We start from the raw sequence: 21,843 nt of genomic DNA, 5'->3' as shown, positions 1-21,843 counted from the left end.
GCGTTTCCGTGCTGAAGAACCCTGGACAAGACAACCAAATATGACCGCATGACGTGGACAAGGCAACTTGTACTAAATCCCAGGAAGATCACCCAGCCATCAGCATCATGGCTGTATGAGTCGTTGTCATTCTGAATTGAATTAAGTTATGTCAAAATGAGACGGTGCTGAATGTGAGCCAGTGTTTAGTGCACAGAACACTCAGGATATGACGATGTGTAATAACATGTGGTCCCCTCTCGCGACCGCGTATTTCCCGGTGAACCTGTGCGCAAAGGTGGGGGCCGATGGACAAGGAGGGTCGCGAGCTTATGAGAAACAACTAAAATAAGACCTTAAAACCTGGTGAAAACAGTTGCGTGCATTAGCACAAGATGACGATAAATGAAATCATTAAATGGATAACATTAAATTAACTTCTGAAAAGCCTACTAGGCCTTAAAACCTGGTGAAACCAGTTGTGTGCATTAGCGCAAGATTAGATGAGGATAAAGGAAATCATTAAATGGAAAACATTAAATTAACTTCTAAGCCTACACTATATCCTATTAAAAACTAGTGATCCGCGATCTTGCCACACGTGAATAATTGTGGATTGTGGTTGTAAACAATAACACAGACAATATAAATCTTTAGTCTAGTTGTGGGAAGAAAAGGATATCATCATGGCCCCAAATTACTTTTAAATATCTTGCAATTGGCGACGAGTCTCTTACTAAATCAGCAAGAGTGCCTCTCATTCTCAATACATAAAGGCTAAGCAATATGAATACCTCTCCATCATCAGCAATAGTCAGTGGTGCGTGTTCCCCACACTCCCAAGCCCCCACCGTTGCGCTTAGGTTCACCGGGAAATACTCGGTCGCTCCCCTCTCTGCTATCAGAAATGGTGGTCGTTTACAGAAATGACAAGGAAGCCTTTGGTATACAGAAAAGATACACCTCAAATGTTCTACCTTTTGCAATTATGGGAAACCATGAGAGTAGAGTAAAACTGTACAAACTGGAGAGTGCATGGATTTTAACTGGAAAGCAATCTGTAATATAATATATCAAAAGATCATATTACCTTCATGCTGTAATACCAGAATTGGTACAGTAGATTGCACATTTTCATAGCAATACAATACATGCCACCCTGGCCTGCAGTGATGTGCCAGGCATGTGCACGTGATATATGAGTGCCTAGTCTGTGCCGACACTGCCGAGTACATAGGATATGTAGGTATTAATTTAGGGAGTGTGAGGTGAGCCCTAAAGGTTACACATTTCTTACTGTCATACGAGATGTGAGGCCGAGTGAAGGCTGTGCTAGGAAGCCTGAAGGCCCTCTCCAACAGTTGTGTGTAATGAAGGCTTACGCTTTCATTTTAAGCTCTGAATTGATAAAGATACAGATGGTGGCTCACCCAGTTTGTGCGTACATCACATACACTATTATAGTGGACACACACCAAGTCATCCTGGAGTCAAATCCAGCTTGTGACCTGTGCTTTGAGCGTCAACTACTCTTTTTACACCAATCCTAGGCTGATGGACTGTCTCTCTATAATAATACCCTTGCTGACTGGTGTTGGAATGGCAACAGGCATCTAAGCATTGCTGGTATTCTCTGGCCCTGGTGGGTGCATGTACTGTAAGGTTAGTGCACATTAATGCATGGGCCCAGCTGAAGTACTTTGACAAAGCTCTGTTGGACTCAAGCAATATGGTCCCAAACATGATTATTGTGTGTTGATGTATTTACATTCACTATGTCATAGGCCATTCAGCCACTCACATTAATTCTTCATCTCCTGCTTTGGGTTTAGGAGCACAAACTGTGATTCTGATGTGGGACCGTTTCAGCACAGCTTGGCAGAGTCTCTGAATAGGAAATTGTCTCCAAAGGGTCGGGTTTATCCGGGTTGGGGGCAGGATTATCCATCAGTCCAGATTCTAAGCTTTCAGCCTCTTTTTTGCTGTCAGTGGAGCATTTCTGAGGAGGGTCTGTGCGGGAGAAGAAGTGTGGCAGAGTGGTGAGGACAAGGGCTCCCAGAATGAGGGAAGAACCAGCGAGCACGAGGGATGTGAGGTAGCTGCCTGTATAGTCCTTGAGGAATCCTTGGAAGAGAGAGACAAGAAAACAGTCAAAATTAAGCGACTAAAGCAAGGACCAGTCAGAGAGTGGAGACATTATTATATGAAAGAGAACCAATGAAGGAGGACATACAAGAGTGTCTGCTTGACAATTAAGTTAAATCCACAGAATCCATTTAATTGAGAGTGAAATTTGGACTTTGCCGTGTGGTAGTGGAGGGTGGCACATGTCACAGGAAAGATAAAAGGACATAAAAAAGGACAAATCCCTTATCACATTGCATTAACGTTTCATAATATGTGGTTTTATTGTATGCCATTGTAAAGTTCTTGTACTTTATGTGGTTTTGTTACTAGCACAAACTAGAAAGAATGCAAGGCAAGCACAGTTCAGTCACAAGTAATAATCTATTTAGCAGGTGCATTGGCATTCTTCTGCTTTTGTTACTAGCAGACATCACTGCTGAGAAAATATTCTATCTTAGCAAACGTAGCAACATTGGATTGTCATGACATTCAAACATAAGCATTTCTATTTTCTCTGTCTTAGGAGGTAAAGGATGAGTTGAAATTGCTGATGTGGGTTAAAGAGATTTTTAGAGTAGTGTTAAATCTGCAATAGTTCCGTTTTATGGCCGAGACAGTTAATTGCAACAAAGTCTGAACTACAATTTTAATAAGTTTAACATTGATGACCAGTCCGCTTTCTACCTTGAGTAGGAACCTCTTCAACCACAGTAGATGTGCTAGTTATATTGTACAAACATACTCTACCATACACATTTGTTAAAAATAATGTTTTGTTCATTAACAGTCCCGGATTGTAGTAGATTAGAGTAAGAAAAACAGAAAGAGTAAATATTTTACCAAAGTTATTGACTAACCCTATCTTCCAAGGAATTATATTAAATTGTTAAAGGACTACTTCATGAAAGTACATGAACACATACATATGTATGTGCAGTGTGCACTAATAAACCCTAAGGGTTAAGCATTATTGGTTTGTTTTATGTTTATACAGAGGAACGCCTTTGTCCCCTATTTGTATACTGCGTTTAGTATGTACTGTATATGATTGAGTGTGTGTTCTTTTTCAAAACATACAGCCTTTTATGTGATTAAATAGACTGCTACATACTTTTAAGTTGGTTTGGAAACTTCTGCTTTCTCCCCCCTGTCTCAAACCAGACAGTTCGAACAGAGGTCAAGGAACACTGATTTGGAAGTGCAATGGCAGAGTTACTAACAACATACTCGCTAAAATTCTAGGAGACAATCATTGAAGAAAGAATAAATTACACCAAATTCTTGTTTGCCACAGTTGATCATCTCCTTGGCCTCATTAAAGAATGAACATTAACCTGAGCATGGACTGCAGCGTCATCATGGCAGACTTTTCAAGCAGATGATTCAGGACATTAGAGAGCAACTCCTTTATGATGAAGCAGCATAGAACACTACTAGCCCAGAGGGTTTCACAGTCTTCCCCGTTGACCTTTTCTGAAGTACCAATAACCCACACGTATCATGTGATACCACCACCATCTTCTCAGGCTTACATACGAAGTACAGTTAGGGCTGTCACAATTATTACATAATCGTCTAATCGTGATTTTTTTTTACATAATCGTGATTATTTTTCATAATCGTCATAATCGTTTCCATGTTGAAAAATGTTCATATATATATATTTTTTTTAAAAAGGTCAAAAATTGTGGAAATATTTGATAGTGGCTATTTCCACTATCAAAGTTATTTTTTAAGTAGTAAGTTGTCAAATATGTCAGTAATTTCTTTGTATATTTAGGTTATGTGTCATATCTACCATGTGCAACTTCAAAGCCTAAAAGCCAAACAGAAATGTAATTATTAACGACAAAAACACAATTAAATCGTTAATCGCCAATTATTTGAGTGACAATTAATCGTCATGTAAAATGGCATATCGTGACAGCCCTACCAATAACCCACACGTATCATGTGATACCACCACCATCTTCTCAGGCTTACATACGGAGTACAGTACAACTAAATCTGTGCTTCTAAGAGATTCAAACATGCATGCTGGTCTCAATGACCTCCAATTAAACTCTGGGTGGCCTGAAATGCCCCTACGGTTGTAGTTGGTTCTCGAAGGGACATAATAGTGGGAGAAATATGTGAAAAAGGTGTTCACTTCCGGCAGAAAGCGTGAAAATTTGCACCTAGGGGTATTTTTGTGCGCTGAATTCAAAAATTGACGGTCCCAAGCACTTTTCTCAAATTCACTTTTCTCTAATTGATTGATTGATTGAAGGCTTTATTAGAAGTTTGCATAGGAAAATGTACAGTTTCATGACGGTACAGTTCACTGGTACAAGGTCTACTAAAAGGAGATCCATGAAAAGACTAAGCTTATTTCAACAGGAAACCATTAAAGTATCTCATATAACATTGAATGACAGACATATAGAACACAGTACTATGCAGTAGATATGTAAAGAAAAGGGGAAAAAAAAGAAAACAGTAAGTCTAAACAAACAGTAAGTACAAGGAAGGGGCAGGGGAGGGTAGGGTTGGGCTAGGTTTTTACCAGTTGCGAACGGCTGCTGCCTGTAAGTGGTTTTTCAGGGCAATTTTAAAGGATGCTAGTGATCCACACTCCTTTATGGCCTTCGGTAAGGCATTCCACATTTTTGTAGTATAGCAGAAGAACGAGTTTGACCCTTTCTTTGAGTTGACTCTGGGTTGAACGTGATCTGTGGCACTGCCTCTGGTGTTGTAATTATGGACATCCTTAACGTTTATAAAGTATTTTGACAGGTACTTGGGTATCATAGTGGTGTAGTGTATCTTGTACACCAGGCCCATTGCAAGTTGCTGTACTCTGTCATCTACTCTGAGCCACCCCACTCTTAACTGGTGAGTAGCGGTGAGGTGAGTCTGATAGGGAAGGTTAAGCAGGACCCTAATTAGTTTATTTTGTGCTTTTTTATTTTCACTTACCATAGGGTTAGGGTTAGGAAAAAAAGACCCCCCAAAAGTCTATCTAGGGGGTTTTCATGATTCTGAATCCATTCCAAGCATTTGTTTTGCACAAAAACATTCCTTGGGCAAGAAATGGACCCCACAAAACTATGGTTTAGTGATGAGTCATCACTTTTCACAGTTGTGTAGGGTCCATTTCTTGCCCAAGGAATGTTTTTCGTGCAAAACAAATGCTTGCAATGGATTCAGAATCATGAAAACCCCCTAGATAGACCCCTCACATGCTATTTAAAGAAGATTTTCTGGGGGGTCTTTTTTCCCTAGTATGGTAAGTGAATTGGTGCATGCATGCACCAATTAGAGCCACCAGATCCCATTGGAAAAGTGCTTGGGACTGTAAATTTTTCAATTCGGCGCACAAAAATACCCCTAGGTGCAAATTTTCACGCTTTCTGCCGGAAGTGAACACATTAGCCTATTTGTGTTACATATTTCTTCCACTATAAAACAACAAGGTGACTGGGACCTCATCATCGAACAGCACAGCCAACATGGTTCAGTCCAATTCTGCTATACAAAACCTTGGGGTTATCCTTGACATTGACCCAAGAAGACTACAACATTCAAACTAAAAGCTCTCAATGACCTGGGCTCAACTTCTCTTCTCGCATCCAATGCTGTTTTTGTTTATATTGCCATGTTTTTTTTAATATCGCTATAGCTTTATTGCATGTGTACAGTGTAACGCTATATTCTTATTGTTATGGAAATGGCTTTTTGATCCTTTTTTAAAGAAAATATTCGGTTTATTTTATATTCCTGTTATGCCGACCACGATCAAAGAGTAGCGCACATCCGAGTTCTTTGAAAACAGGTGCTGGCCCCAGTGAACTGAGATCAAAGGAAGTTGAAGAGCGTGGGTTCGAAACGTCACTCAAAATAAAATAAAAATATATTGACAAAGGGAGCAACTACAGTGTGCAGCTCAACTTCCTTTGATCTCATATCTGTACATGTTATGTAAAATGACTTGAAATAACTAATATGTATAATGTAATACAAAATAAAATATTACAACCCCCAACTTGGCACTAGGTCTATGATCCCCAGTCGTCAAATGTGCACTCACCCGACAGCGGAGCCCCCAGGAGTGCTCCAACGCTTTCGATAAGCATCACCAGCCCCAAGGCTCCCACCATGCGCTCCATGCCTACTATCTGGGGCACCACAGAGAAGATCACCGGGGTCAGAGCCCCGGCACAGAAGCCATATGCCAGACTGAACACCATCAGACCGGCGTAGGAACCTCCCAGGGTCGCCACGGGCAGCAGCACAATAAACACGCCAGTCAGGCTCGTCCAGAGAGCGAGCCAGTGGATCAAGCGGATCTGGCCCAGGTCGGCGGACCAGCCCGACAGCACGCGGCCGACCATGTCGGTGACGCCGGTGGCTGAGATGACAAAGGCAGCCTGGTACTCGGAGAAGCCCACCTGTAGGGATGGGACGATGAGATGAGATGAGATATACTTTATTAATCCCCTAGGGGAAATTATGACGTTTCAGCAGCATAGTGTGAACAATACATAAAAAACAACTAGACAACAGTAACACACAGACACCATGGACACAAACACACAAGGTCCTGATCGACAATACTGTACATGAGGGAGAAAGTTCTTATAAATCATCATTGTACAGTCTGATGGCAGTTGGAAAGAACGAGAGTCTGTATCTCTCCGTATGCATTTTCGGAGGGAGGGTGAGCCTCTGGCTAAAGGTGCTCGCCCTTTCCTGCAGATCACCATAGAGAGGATGGGAGGGGTTAACCATGATGGAGTTCAGTTTGTCCCTGATCCTCCTCTCAGCCACTGACTGCAGCCCTTCGATTTGGAGGCCAACCACTGAGCTGGCCTTCTTGATGGTTCTATTTAGCTTGTTCAGCTCCCAGGCCTTAATGCCACCTCCCCAGCATACCACTGCATAAAGCAGAATGCTGGATACAACAGACTGATAGAACATATACAACAGTCTGCTACACACATTAAAGGATTTGAGCCTCCTCAAGAGGTACAGTCTGCTCTGTCCCTTTTTGTAAACAGCCTCCGTGTTGTTTCTCCAGTCCAGATCTTTGTTCAGGTGAACGCCTAGGAACTTATATGTGTCCACAATCTCCACCTCTTCCCCCTGGATGGTGATGGGTACCGGGGTCTTCTTCTTGCTCTTTCTGGCATCAATCACCAGCTCTTTAGTCTTCCTGATGTTCAGCAGCAGGTGATTTTGTTCTGCCCAACTGATGAAGTTCTCCACCACACCTCTATACTCCTCATCGTTGTCGTCGGTGATGCATCCAACGATCGATGAGTCATCAGAAAACTTCTGAAGGTGGCATGTTCTTGTTCTGAAGCTAAAGTCAGAGGTGTAAATAGTGAACAGAAAGGGTGAGAGCACAGTTCCCTGGGGTACTCCTGTACTTCCCATGAGCACGTCGGAGCAGCAGCCTTGTAACCGGACATACTGTGGCCTCAGGGTCAGGTAGTCTGTAATCCAGGCCACGATGTTGTGGTCAACATGCATCGCTGTAAGCTTTTCAGCGAGCAGGGGGGGCTGGATGGTGTTGAAGGCACTGGAGAAGTCGAAGAACATGATCCTCACCATGCTCCCTTTATTCTCCATATGTGCGTAGGCCCTCTGCAGCATGTATATTATGGCGTCCTCCACTCCCACTTTGGCCCGGTATGCGAACTGTAGAGGATCCAGGCAGTCACTCACCAGAGGCCGTAGGTGCTGTAGAACTAGCCTCTCCAGCGTCTTCATGACGTGAGAGGTCAGTACCACTGGCCTGTAGTCATTCTGGGTTTTGGGATGCGTTACTTTTGGCACCGGAACGATGCAGGATGTCTTCCACCGCTCAGGCACCCTCCTCAGTCTTAGTGACAGGTTGAAAAGATGCTCGAGCACCGGTGCCAGCTGTTCTGCGCAGTTCCTAAGCACCCTCGGGCTGACGCCATCTGGCCCCACAGACTTGCCCTGGTGCAGCCTCCTCAGTTCCTTCTCCACCTGGTCGGAGGTCACAGTCAGACCTGCTTGGTGGGGGGATGATGGTGGGGGAGGGGGAGAAGAGGGGGGAGGCTGAGGGGGGGAGGGTTGCAATATGGGGTTCTCCTGGGGACCGTTGTCAAACCTGTTAAAAAACAGGTTAAATTCATTGGCCTTAACCGGGTCACCCTCCACAGATTGACTGGTGGACTGCTTGTGGCCGGACATGGTCTTAAGTCCCTTCCACACCTCCCGCACATTGTTCTGTGCAAGACTCTCCTCCACCTTCCTCCTGTAGGTGTCTTGTGCTACACCTATCCTCTTCTTCAACTCCGCCTGCACCCGCTTTAATTCTGCCTTGTCACCTGCCTTGAAAGCCCTCTTTTTTTCATTGAGAAGACCTTTAAGTTCTCCGGTGACCCAAGGTTTGTTGTTTGAGAAACAACGTACAGTTTTAGTGGGTATGACGTCGTCCACACAGAATTGTATATAGTCAGTAATACAGTCTGTGAGTCCATCGATGTCCTCCCCGTGTGAATCATAGAACACTCCCCAGTCCGTAGCCTCTAACGCCCCCTCAGAACCTCATTGGCCTCTGGTGTCCACTTCCTCACAGTTTGAGTGGTCACAGGCAGTCTTTTTACCATGGGCTCATACAGGGATGTGAGGTGAACAAGATTGTGATCCGATTTACCCAGTTTGGGCAGTGCAGTGCATTTATATGCATTCTTAACATTTGCATATAAAAGGTCCAGTGTCCTGTCATCCCTAGTAGGACAGGTCACAAACTGATGAAAAGTGGGCAGGGTCTTAGAAAGTGACGCATGGTTAAAGTCACCGGACACAGCCACGAATGCACTGGGACTCTTTGTCTGGAATCTCGCGATAGCAGAGTGGATGACGTCACATGCTGCTTCCGCATTCGCTGACGGCGGAATGTAAACAGAAAACACGAGGACATGTGAATATTCACGGGGCAGGTAGTAGGGACGCATACTAACAACCATCAGTTCTATGTCGGGGTTCCAGATTCTCTCCTTTACCGTAATGTGCCCGGGATTACACCACTTGTTGTTGACCAACACCGCAAGCCCTCCAGCTGACTTTTTACGGCACAGCTTTAAGTCACGGTCTGATCGCACAGTTGAGAATCCGTTTATGGACACCACAGAGTCTGGTACATCTTCCTGTAACCATGTCTCTGTAAAGATCATCAGGCTACACTCACGGTACTCCCGATGGGACTTCGCCAGCTCTGCCAGCTCCTCCATTTTCTTCGGTGCGTTGAGAGATCTTACATTCCCCATGACAATAGATGGCAGACACGGTCGGAAACTTCTTCTGTTTTTTCGCCGCCTCACACCCGCTCTGCATCCCCGAAATCTCCGCCGGAGTTCGGCCGGTAAGTCCAGCTTCTCCCGTTGGTAAAGCAGATGTTGTTTGCTCAGGGCTACCAGCTGGTCCCTTGTGTATACAGTCTTAGATCTGCAGGTCATTGTGTGTAGGTGTCCACAAACAAACAAAAAACATGACAGACTACACGCCTAAAACTATACTGCTAATACTAAAAGCTAAAACTAGACAGTGAACAGAAACACGCTAAAAACACGCTAAAACGCTAAAACACACGGAGCTGCTGGAACAGGCAGCTACCTCACGCAGCGCCAAAAGTAATCGTTGTTATCGTTTATCGTGATTAAAAAAAACACTCACAATAATCGTATTGTGGAGATTTTGATGTACTAGCTCTTACCCGTTCAAAGATATGAGCTCCAAAATGATGTGCAGTGTGTGGGTTATGGGATGTGCACTGTGCATACAGTATATGAGGGATGGAAAGTAACTTTAACTGGTGCTTGCATGATCATATGTAGGAGCATCAATGTAAGAAATACCCGTTCCATTTAACGGCTACAGAGATACGGTGTACCGATCTGCATGATTTTTGGACAACATCTGTAACAGGGCCAGAACCAGTACTGTAGGCTAAATAGATATAGATACACCATAAAAATGCGAATATACAGCATACGATTTGTGAAAGTGACAAACGGGCTTCACAGTTATGTCAGGTGTGTTCATATGCTAATGGTGATGCGATTTCAGATCAATTGCTCCAGCCACTGAAGAGAAACGCTGTTTCAGACAGACAGACAGACAGACACTCACTCAGACAGACAGACAGACACTCACTCAGACATTCGCAAAATTATAGTATAGATTGTAAAATTATCCTCGCTCCGTCATGCACTGGGATCAATTCACCTTTTATTTGCCGAGCTGCATATCCGGTACCAGTGCCATTTAAACCCTCTGTAATTGGTAAAAGTAACGTACCTGGAAATAACGTACTTGATACAGTCTTTTTTTCACTCTCTACGAAATCTCTTTGCCAAAAAATAGCCGATCTACAAGCTCACAACGCTTAGATCTGCTATTTTTTGGCAAATGTTCTGCCCCAGGATAATGGATGTTGGGGATATTTTCATCGCAAGAATATCATAAATCGCAATTTCTTTGGTCACAATAATCGTGACATGACATTTTCACATCGTCCCATCCCTACCCACCTGGCGGGCGTGGGCTACCAGATGGATGTACGGAATGAAGTAGCCGCTGTTGAATAGAGTGATGGCCACACAGTAGGTGATAAAAGGCCTCTCGAAGATCAGTGACAGCTCCAGGTAGGAGTAGACCTGCCACAGGAAGGCAGAACATGAAGACCTGGAATCTGTCTTTTCCTGGAAGGGAGATGAGGAGGGGAGAGAGAGAGATGTGGACATTCATTTTCACAAAACACCAGACATTTTATTCTACAGTATATCCTTATTCATATATAACGTTACTTTTTTTATCCAGCTGATGAATTTAAAGGGCCATACTGGCCATACTTTGAATGTGGTTTGATTTGGAAAGAAGCCTCTGAATTCAGCTCAATGAGGTATGAAAATCTACTTCCAGAGACTTCATACTTGCTTGAGTTGGCCAATGCTGACTCAATTGTTACATTCAGTAACATTTTAAAAACTTTGGACGAAATGTAAACACACACAAAGTCTATAAATAGACAATTAATAGGAAAATGTGTGATATTATGTATGAGGCTGTGTATGTATTGAAGCTAGTATGGTCCTAAAGTGAAAACATTTTGGTTAAACTAAGGAAATTGCAGTAATAATAACTATTTTTCAATCAACACATGTGCTGGCCATAGCCTCAGGCTGACATACAGTAGGTCAGTATTTACGAAGCACATTTCACAGCGATGTTGCTTAATATTTATAAAGAATAAAAGTGCTGTTTCAGGAAGTAAACACTGGCTCCAAATTGATAAACAAACTGATTAAGCCAGTTAAGGTGAGCAACTTGTCCCACCTGCGCTACAACCTTGAGACCTCCCTGGGGACGAATAAGTGCACCGCAGGCCACCAAGTTGAGGCTGAGCCCCCCCAGGATGAGCAGAGACCCCCGCCAGGTGTACGTGTCCACCAACAGCTGGAAGAGGGGGGAGAAAGCGAAGCAGGAGATGCCGATGCCTGTGAATCCAAGGGACAAAGCCAGGGAGCGCCTGCGTGTGAAGCAGCGCATCACCGAGGCCATCATTGGTGTGAACACCAGTGCCCAGCCCAAACCTTGAGTAGAGAAGAAAGGTGATCCAGATGAGTGTATGCCTTTTAGCACCTGCATACATCGCAAAACCAGCCCTCAATCGAGGTTATTTTTTAGGGCACTTGAAAACAAGGCAGGTGCGCAACTGAGCGAGCCACTATGCAAGCGAGTGCACACACGAGCAGCCGAAGGCCTTACGTGTCGATAAGCACGCTCTCTGAGTTGGCACTGGCAGGCCATAGGATATCACCCATTTCCAAATTGCAAATTGTACTTAAAACTCATTCTGTGCCAAATGCCAAAATGGCTCCAAGGTAGCTGTGCCAGGATTTTGTATGTTTTTCTTTACTATGCAATGAAAAAAAATGATTTTTTTATAGTTTTTTTCCCCACAGAAACAGACACAGTTGTTGTGATTCAGTGGCAAAACGAATTTTGTCAATCAGACAAATGGTTCCAGAGATAGAGCTGTTTGAATGAAAAAAAGTGTCCATCCACTAGAATGGACACACATGAACACACATTTTCTCAATCAGCTAAACGAGGGAGAGAACACACAAACAGAGAAAAGCATCTCTCTGATCTCAGGTCATTTTGACATCTTAAAAAAAAAAAAAAAAAAAAGAATGTTCTTTTTTTTCCCCCTATACAAAAAACACAAAAACCGTCAAAAACCGTCATTGGCACAGAATGAGTTGTTAACAGACTGGCTGCAAGTGGGCACACGTCACTACAACGCAGCCAAAGGGAGGACAGCGTAGCCAATGAAAACGATGGGGCGGTGGTTTGCGAAATCTGCAGATGCAAAAGGCAGACACGCAATCCGGATGCATGAGCACCAGCAGCATCTCTCAGCTAACCTGGTGCACAATGCAAACATGACCGTAGCCAGCTACTGTACGAGGCCACCGAATCCACATCACAATGAGGGAAGGGGAACAAAATAAAAAATAATCATTGTCTCCCTTTTGAGTGATGTTCTACCTGTAATGACGCCCATAGTGAGGTAGAGGTGTATGAGGCATTTGGCCTGTGAGGCCAGTATGAGGCCCAGTCCAGTGAGGCAGCCCCCTGCCATTACTACTGGCCTGGCACCATATGCATTACACAGTGCTGTACCCAACGGACCTGGAAAACACACAAATACACACAGACAGACACACACACCACACACACACAGTTATAAGATCCAACCTGTCTGTCTTTTGACATTGAAGAATCAAGATGTTAATTATTCATAAATAAAAAATGGACTAACTGAAGATCTGCTCTGCTGCCAGTCCTATGGAGCTGATCCAGGAGATGGCCTGGGCGCTCTCCTCAAAGTACTCCACAAACTCCACAAAGAAAACTCCCAAACTGCGGATCACACCAAACACCAGCATGTTGCTGACGAACATGGCCCCCACCACCACCCAGCCATAGCCCCCATCTGGACCTTCTGGCTCCACATGCTGGGCCTCTGGCTGGGGCTTGGCCTTAGTCATGGCTAGGGGGAAGAGAGGGAGAGGGGTTCATGGTATGTGAAAATGACAAGTACTGCACAGTAAAATCCTCAGTTTTACTTTAACCAAATGAATCCCAGCCCTATGCTAGGCCAAACTTTCAGCAAAATAGATCAGCTCTTTTGGTGTAGAGGGAAATTCTAGTGCACCTACGTAGTACAGTATATAGCCCTGGGAGGAGACTGAGGTGAAAGTGGTTAAAGTCTCTGTCCCTGCCCTGGTGTGGTATAAAACATCAGAAAATGTATCTCTTCATTACATTTACATGTCAAGTATTTATCTCCCCTCAAAATGTCCCCAAAAAGTAGCTTATAAAACACTACTGTATATGAATACCACCGCTCAGTTCACACGGGTGTGATTTTTTTTTTGTGTGTGCACTGTGCAGACCTTTTGTTTATTATACGGGACTATCATGCTGGCCTCTCACACCTGGCTCAATCTTAAGTCTTGAGTCAACAGCACAACAATTCTAAATTCCTATTTCACCATGTACCTACTGTATTCAAACAGAACATGTATTGAGTCAAGAGCACAAACTTTTCTAAATTCCTATTTCACCATGTACTGTTATGGAATTTGTAATACTATGCAGTGATATGAAAGATAAATATTTTACACTGAATGTATTTGAGTAAATACACACATGTTTAAATGGTCAGACTCATAACGATTCATAACTGTCTCGCTTGAAATACTATATTAAGAGTAATGAAACATGATGACCCATATGATATCAGGATTCAGGACATGTCACAATGAGCAGCCAATGATCCTTGTGTCTAAGGGTGCGTTTGGAAATACAGCACTGAGCGCAATGGCCAATACAAACTAATCTGTGAGTGCGCTCGACATTTTCGAACGCACCCTAAAGGTCAAATAGAGATGAGAGAACAGACAGGACCTATTAGGACTGCAACATGAATTCTGATGATGAATGCAGGATGCTAATATTGAAATACCTTGTGAGACGGAATGGTAGGTAAGAATAGCTTTGATTGTGTCTGCCTGGTAGGGAATGATAAGAAGGTATATAAGCCAGCACCAAGGGGCTGATTAAGCTGCTTCTGCACAGCTTGTCACTCATCACTGCATGTTGTATGCTGCAGTTGATTGGTCTTCATGGACATCTCGCAGGTTACAACATTGGTTGAATTTTGTATACAAAGCCTTACTTGGTGAGCTTCCTTTTTACATTTCCTCCAAATTTGTACTGGTCAAGAATGGGCTAAATCTCAGATCAAATGCCTGGTTACGCTGTGTAGTACCTGCATTTTCATCTGAGGGAGGCAAAAAAAGCCTCTCCTTTTTTGGCCCCTGGTCATGGAATGACCTTCAGTCCAGACTCAAATTGGCTGTGTTTATTCCTTTGAGAAGTTTTAAGAGAATCACTCTAGACAGATCTACAAACGCTTGCACTTGTTCAGACCTGTAATTAATTGTCTCCACCAGCCGAAGGCTGAGGGAGAGTATGTTTTCCCCTCCGTCCGTCCGTCCGTCCGTGCGTGCGTCCGTGCGTCCGTCCGTCCGTCCGTCCGTGAGTCCTCGCAGTTTGTGAGCGCCTAATCTCAGTCGCCGTTGGCCCGATCGCTGCCAAAGTGAGCACACACATTCCCTAGATGCCAATCTAGAACCTCTGCCCTACATTTTTTAAATGGGCCTTTTCTAGCGCCACCTAGTGGCCGATGTTCGCAAAACACATTTCTGTGCACTACTCTTACAGATTTTGTCCAAAAATCATACAAATCGGTAGGCAGTATCTCGACAGTCATGTGATCGACACGGATCTGTCCGATTTTGCATATTCCATCCTGATTGGCTAAGATTGGCTTCCAAAGTTTGTAGGATCGAGCCGTTTGGAACAAAATGCCTCAAATCACAAACGCAAAGTGCGATTATCATGAAATCGCGCACACACGTTCCCACTATAGGCCGAGGAAGAAATGCCACTTATTTTTTTTTAAATCAGCCTCATGGTGGCGCTATAACAGGCCAATTTGTGGTTTTACCTATAACTCCACCGATCAGTTTCAAACTTTGCAAGCACACTCCCAAGCTAAGGATAAACCTTTGCCCTGCATTTTTCACATAAGCCTTTTATAGCGCCACCTTTGGGCCGACTTATGTAAAACACATTTTTGGATATTACTCCTTGAGATTTTATCCAAAAATCACGCAAATCGGTACACAGTATCTCTATAGTCATGTGATCAAGTCCGATCCGTCTGATATTTCATATGCCATCCTGATTGGCTAATATTAGCTTCCAAAGTTTGCCTGGTGGAGACCTGTGCTCGGAAGAGCACTGCTTCTAGTTTGCTCTGTGATCTCTTCCATTGGGTACATTCATTGGGCATACTGTGCGTGTACTGCTACCTGTGGATTGTAAACTAGTTTAGTATTTAGTGTACATTTTGTATTTTTGGAGTTCTTAGGTATCTGTTTGTGTATCATGGATGTTCTATTTTTTGTTGTGATGTCTTGTATGTAAGCAAGGATTGTGTAATTTTTTATTTCTGCCTCTTGGCCAGGTCACACTCGAAAAAGAGATCATGTCTCAATGTGTTTTTATCTGGTTAAATCAATAAGAGACAATAAAAAAGAGACAAAGCTTTCACCGCAATTATTATTAAAACTAGCAGACACAGATGTCAAATGCAGCATGTAGTTCCTCGATGGCAAATGTAGCATGTAGTTCCTCCAGTCAGACTTAAAGGTGGTCTAAGTGATAAGCTCTAGTCTCGACCACTTGTTTGTGGGTGTGTGTGTGTGTGTGTGTGTGTGTGTGTGTGTGTGTGTGTGTGTGTGTGTGTGTGTGTGTGTGTGTGTGTGTGTGTGTGTGTGTGTGTGTGTGTGTGTGTGTGAGTGAGTGAGTGAGTGAGTGAGTGAGTGTGTGTGTGTGTGTGTGTGTGTGTGTGTGTACCTACCTGCTAAAGCAGAGGAGCACAGTATCCAAAAACACCTGGTTTCTGTGATCCTAAAGATACATTAAAAAAACAGAATTTCAAATGAGGACAACATAGCTGTACAGTGCTGTTAAATTCTGCTCAGCCAGGACACGTAGAACAGATTTTGGTTTGTTGAAAGACCCCTACCCTGATAACATAACAAGCATTGAGTTCAAATGTTCAAGCTCACACCTCCAGTAAGTAAGTTGATGGTTCAACCATTTGATTTCATAATATCCAGTCCACCTATGGAATTATATGCACACAATGGAGAGGCACAGAAGGGAGATGTAGCCTACTGAATTCATATTTTGTATCCCAAACACTGTTCAAAAGAGTTCCACACACACACACACACACACACACACACACACACACACACACACACACACACACACGTTGTTCCATGATGTTAACACATGTTACATTTAGCTGAATTAATTACCAATTCGAACCAATTTAAATCCAATTCAATTCAAAGGAGCTTTATTGGCATAAATCCACAAAAACATTATTCCATCAAAAAGACCTAACAGGCAAGTTAATCACATCCAGTTGTTTAATTCACCACCAAAGTGAAACAGATCCATCTTATTAACTGCCTGGTAACTGTAACAACACCATGTATCTAGATCTGAGCAGGGGGGCTTTAAAGGTCTGTTAGCCCGGGTCAAAGTGCACCTTCACTTTATTGTAACCTAGTCGATGACTCACTAACACACTACACATCACATAACAGACCCAATTAAGCGAATAAACACTAGTCACTAGTAGTCAAACTAAGAACATGGTTGTAGAATGCTCTACAATACCTCTAGACGGCGTGTAGTGTTCATCCAACATCACCAGTCAGTCACATCGAGCTGCCTTCCTGAATCCTGTCACTAGCTGAGGAGCAAACCCCGAACCCCTGCTGATCTGATTCCTGCCCGGTCCTGACTCCTGAGCCATTCAGTTATATAATATACTGTATACTCTGTAGTATGACTGTGTGGCTTGTCCAAAAGAAGAGATCTACAAGCTATCGACGCGCCAACGCTCGACTCGTTGTTGGCTTGTATGTCTGTTATTTTGGGCAACGGATAGACTGCCGAATGGGACCGCAAAGAGGACAATATGTAAGTACTACGTCCAATCACGCTGAGCTCCGCGTGCCCTGGCCCCGCCCCCAGTTCACCAAAACAACTGAGCCACAGGTTTTCATTCTGAATTGCCCGACATTATCCGGTCTAAAGTCCGCCTACTGTATCCGGTAGCTTTCAACGACACATAGATGAAAAAAAAACGTTTCCGTATCCGCTCTAGACACAGACCGGATCAGCAACCTGCAAAGTGATCTGATCCCAATCTAAAACAACGCTTGTTGCGCAATGGCAACGCAGTTTCACGCTGTCGCTGTGTAGTCAAGTTCTGGAACCTGAATATCTAGCCATAAATTATAACTTCCAGTAGAGGGTGCTAATATGCGGAGGTTACGTAACCTCCGCATATTAGCACCCTCTACTGGAAGTTATAATTTATGGCTACTGAATATCTTTGGTGTAGCCTAGTTAGTAGTTATTACGTATGCTATGCAACCATGTGCAGATATGGAGGTTTACTTGTGTAGCTCCCATGGAGGCACGTTCATTTACAAAATATTCCGGTCTAGAAAAATCTGCAAGTGAAGAAAGGAATCGGGATCAACTCGTCTCACTCACAGGCTCAGTTCTGCATTCCTGTAAGTGAGGAAGGTTTCACGGCGTAGCCTAACACAATAAATAACTGACACTATTATTAGATCAGTTATTGGCTGACACAATGGAATCCTTTGTGTGTTTTTATCACAACCGAACCCAAAACCGTTCACAACAAACCGTTCTCAAAGCGCTTCCTGTTGTGTCACGGCTAGGACGCTAGAGGGAGACAGACCCCCAGGCCGAGCTTCGTGATCAGGGAGAGAAAGGCAGTTAACCACTTATTATAACCCGCTAACACACATGAAACTAACTCATATTCATGAGTGAGACACACACACACACACACACACACACACACACACACACACACACACACACACACACACACACACACAGGCCTATATACATACCTCTCTCTCTCTCTCTCTCTCTCTCTCTCTCTCTCTCTCTCTCTCTCTCTCTCTCTCTCTCTCTCTCTCTCTCTCTCTCTCTCTCTCTCTCTCTTTCTCTATCATATATAGACCTATAGCCTATATAGGCTATAGAGAGAGAGAGAGAGAGATAGATGATAAGACAATGACTTTCTCCTCTAGCATTTTGTTTTAAAAATATGACCGACTTTTAAGGTGTGATATGTTTTTGTTTGTTTTTTAAACATATGTTAAATCAAAGTTTGGATAGTAATCATAGCTACAGGTTGTTCAGTAACAGGAGTCTGTACATAGGCCCTATGTAGGGCTTGCACGCTATAGCAATGATTACTATCAGAGATGTAATTGTTTTACAAAAAAACAATTAGTTAAAAAAAAAACATATCATTCCCTACCTTTAGGCTATAACTCATTTTCTTTGGTTAAAATAAGTGTAGCTCTATATTATGAATCTGATAGTAGGCTACTCAATACTCATGACCTTTGCATGGCCAGCGAATGAGAAATACCCAATAATGCACAGGCCAATGCTGTGCCAGCTTAGAGGTCAGTAGGTGGCCATTTGCCTCATATACTATACCAGTAAGACTCCCTAATCGGGAGATAAGCGACCGTAGGTGGCTTATCTCCACAAATAGGGCAAAAATGTGTTTTTCCCAAATCTTCCTGATCCATGTTGATGACATGAGTGTAGACATGCTGTGTAGTGATATTCGTGATTTTAGGGCAAAAACTGTAGGAGCAGTGTCCAAAAATGTGTTTTAAAAATCGGCCTGAAGGTGGCGCTAGAATAGGGCCATGTGAGAAATGAGGGGTGGGGTCTCCGCGTTGCCTTGGCGGACGAATAGGTACCGGCCCCGGCTCTCCCGGACGCTCCTAGCCCGAGTTACGGCATTTTATGTGCGCTGCAGTGGCAGGGGGTCCTCCACTGGGGGCGCCACCACTTTTGCATCCGTTCTGGAGCACCAGGAGTCGGTGGTCCCCGGGAATTCCCCGCGAGCAGCCCCGTTGGGGTGGTCATTTGGTCATTTTTGCACATTTGGTCATTTTTTACATCTGGGGGTCCCCCTGGGGCTCCGGGGGTCCTTGGAGGTTGTAGTTTGGCAGGCAAGGAGTGTGTGTGTAAAATCTGGCATGGATCGGGTCAACGGGTGCAGAGATATAAGCAGGGAAAAAGTGTGACGTGTGACGTGTGAGCACATTTGGTCATTTTTTACATCTGGGGGTCCCCCAGGGACCTGGGGGTCCCTGGGGCTCCGGGGGTCCTTGGAGGTTGTAGTTTGGCAGTGAAGGAGTGTGTGTGCAAAATTTGGCATGGATGGGGGCAACGGTTGTGGAGATATGAGCAGGGCAACAGTGTGACTGACGGACTGACGGACTGACTGACTGACTGACACACAGACAGCCCGGGGAGGTTTTGGTAGTAAATGCGACCTACGGTCGCAATTAGTCGGGCGTTAGGGAGATAACATGTTCATTTCGTGCTAATTAGTCTAAAAGCGCCAAATTTTGCACAGATGTAGCCCAGGGTATGTTCTAATGATTTAGCTAGGGCACCCGAGTCGGTGACCTTCGGTGTCGCCACTGCGGCCAAATCAAGTTGGGCTCCCATCGACTTTCTAAACAGGAGGAAAATACCCAGAAAATCTGCTTTAAGTAGGATGTGCGGGGTCTAACTAGGGGTTTGTCCTGATGCTGAATCCATTGCAAGTATTTGTTTTGCACAAAAAACATTACTTGGGCCATAAATGGCCCCAGAAAACGATGGTTTAGTGATGAAAAGTGATGAGTCATCACTTTTCACAGTTTTGTGGGCGTGGAACTGGAACACTATAAAAATGAATCTAGGTGATGAATGCGTACTCTCTCCTGATTGGATGAAAATGTGTCAACTACCTACAAAGAGCTGGAGTGGAGGGACAGGGAAACTCCTACTGAAAAACATTCTACAGCAATGATTACTACCAGTAAGACTCCCTAAATCGGGAGATAAGCGACCGTCAGGTCAGACAGTAGTGCTTTAAGTTGTCGCTCAGTTCAAAGTGACCAAAACAATATACTGTGTTAGTAATATTTTTTGTCCAATCTCTTTGTCTAATCGGGGTTTGTTAGGAAAATATGTCCATTTCCATAGATCAGAGCATGGAGATGACTTTGTTGTGTACCAGAGATGGATAGAAGGTTTGGGGAGAGGCTGAGGGTTGGAAAGTCCCGCTCACTTCCAACGTTTGTCTGCAGAGCCCAGACAATAAACTCAAGCAGCCACAACTCATCACCGATCAGGAAGAGGAGAAGACAGAGGGTGGGAGAGTTCAACAGGGGTCTGGAGCCCCCGCCACCACCCCCCACCCCAAGGACCTCCCATCACTCTCAGGAAGCACCAGCAAGAGCACAGTGGCAGTGTGTATGCATCATGTATTAGGATCCCACCGGAAACAGGTGCCCTGGTGTTCATTGTTTCCAACACCATCACCCAGAAAAACAAAACAAAATAAAACAAAACATAAAAAAAAAAAAATGCCTGGGCTTTTTTGACTCTGCAGAAGACATGATTCATGGGTCAAAAGAGCAAATTAAGGAGAGGAAGGAAGTCTGGAGGAAAGGAATGGAAGGCGGGAAGGAGAGAAGCTGTTTCACTGCTTCAAGAACATTAGGAACGTACAGATTGTGCTGGGTTTACACACAAACACACGCATGTACCCACGCACACACACGCACGCACATTCTTTTAAAGGCCTAGACTTTAGACAGACAAAAACTGTTATTCAATTCATCCTGCTGCCTCTTTTCGGGACATCTACCTGTATTTCAACATTTACAAATTCTTTATAACTCAGAAAACAGAAAATGTAATGGGCATTTAAACAGAAAATGACACAAACATATCAATTGATAGAAAAAGATTTAATTTATAGAAAAACAGTTTGTCTTTGTCCAGCAAAAGAACCCATTACACATTTTACTTCATTATTCTTTTTCCAATTGCTCACAATTACCTTATCAAATGTTTTGTCTCACATTATTTCATATTCATATTCCATACTTTATATACTGCACAAGACAACAAAGTCCTTTGCCTGCTTGGACTAGAAAATATAATTATCACTAAACACTAATTCCAACAACAAACAATCATTGTCTTTCTTTTAAATATCATATATTAGAAAAATACTCCATAACATTACTGCTTCATTTGACATGCATGTCAAATACCATTCAGGCCCCAGGCCTAACATCTTATATTAGTTGAATTACATTTTACGATGACAAATCCAAACCTCATCAGCCACAGGACCTTGCTACAGTATACTGTATTGAGATTTCAAATTCTTCAACAAAGCAAAAATCTGTATACATTTTATTGCCAAATATGGATTAAGTCAGTCATATAGAATATGACTGCAAGGACAAGAATATCCTCAAATACATCTTGCTAATAATCTGTTCTGCCCATCACCTCAACACCCCCTCTCTCTCTCTCTCTCTCTCTCTCTCTCTCTCTCTCTCTCTCTCTCTCTCTCTCTCTCTCTCTCTCTTTACTTTACTTTATCCCTCTGGCTAATTCTTCACCTTGCCTTAATTCCTTCAT

The 21,843-nt window shown here is 43.5% G+C and overlaps 1 protein-coding gene across 1 annotated transcript; it reads right to left on the bottom strand.

The window, feature by feature from the left end:
- Nucleotides 1–1,807: 1,807 nt before the first annotated feature.
- On the bottom strand, nt 1,808–17,089 carry slc16a13 (solute carrier family 16 member 13; the record flags this gene model as incomplete). Its single annotated transcript, XM_080741528.1, has 8 exons — nt 16,957–17,089; nt 16,124–16,173; nt 12,950–13,180; nt 12,676–12,819; nt 11,458–11,714; nt 10,653–10,823; nt 6,176–6,536; nt 1,808–2,103 (listed from the first exon to the last, which is right to left on the bottom strand). The coding sequence occupies exons 3-8, from the start codon at nt 13,176–13,178 to the stop codon at nt 1,808–1,810; spliced, it is 1,458 nt and encodes a 485-aa protein (XP_080597654.1). The 5' UTR covers nt 13,179–13,180; nt 16,124–16,173; nt 16,957–17,089.
- Nucleotides 17,090–21,843: the final 4,754 nt, after the last annotated feature.

This window comes from Nannobrachium achirus (genome assembly GCF_963921795.1).
Source record: "Nannobrachium achirus genome assembly, chromosome: 14".
In the NCBI taxonomy this organism is placed as follows: Eukaryota; Metazoa; Chordata; class Actinopteri; order Myctophiformes; family Myctophidae; genus Nannobrachium; species Nannobrachium achirus.
This window is presented reverse-complemented; position numbering and strand designations above follow the sequence as displayed.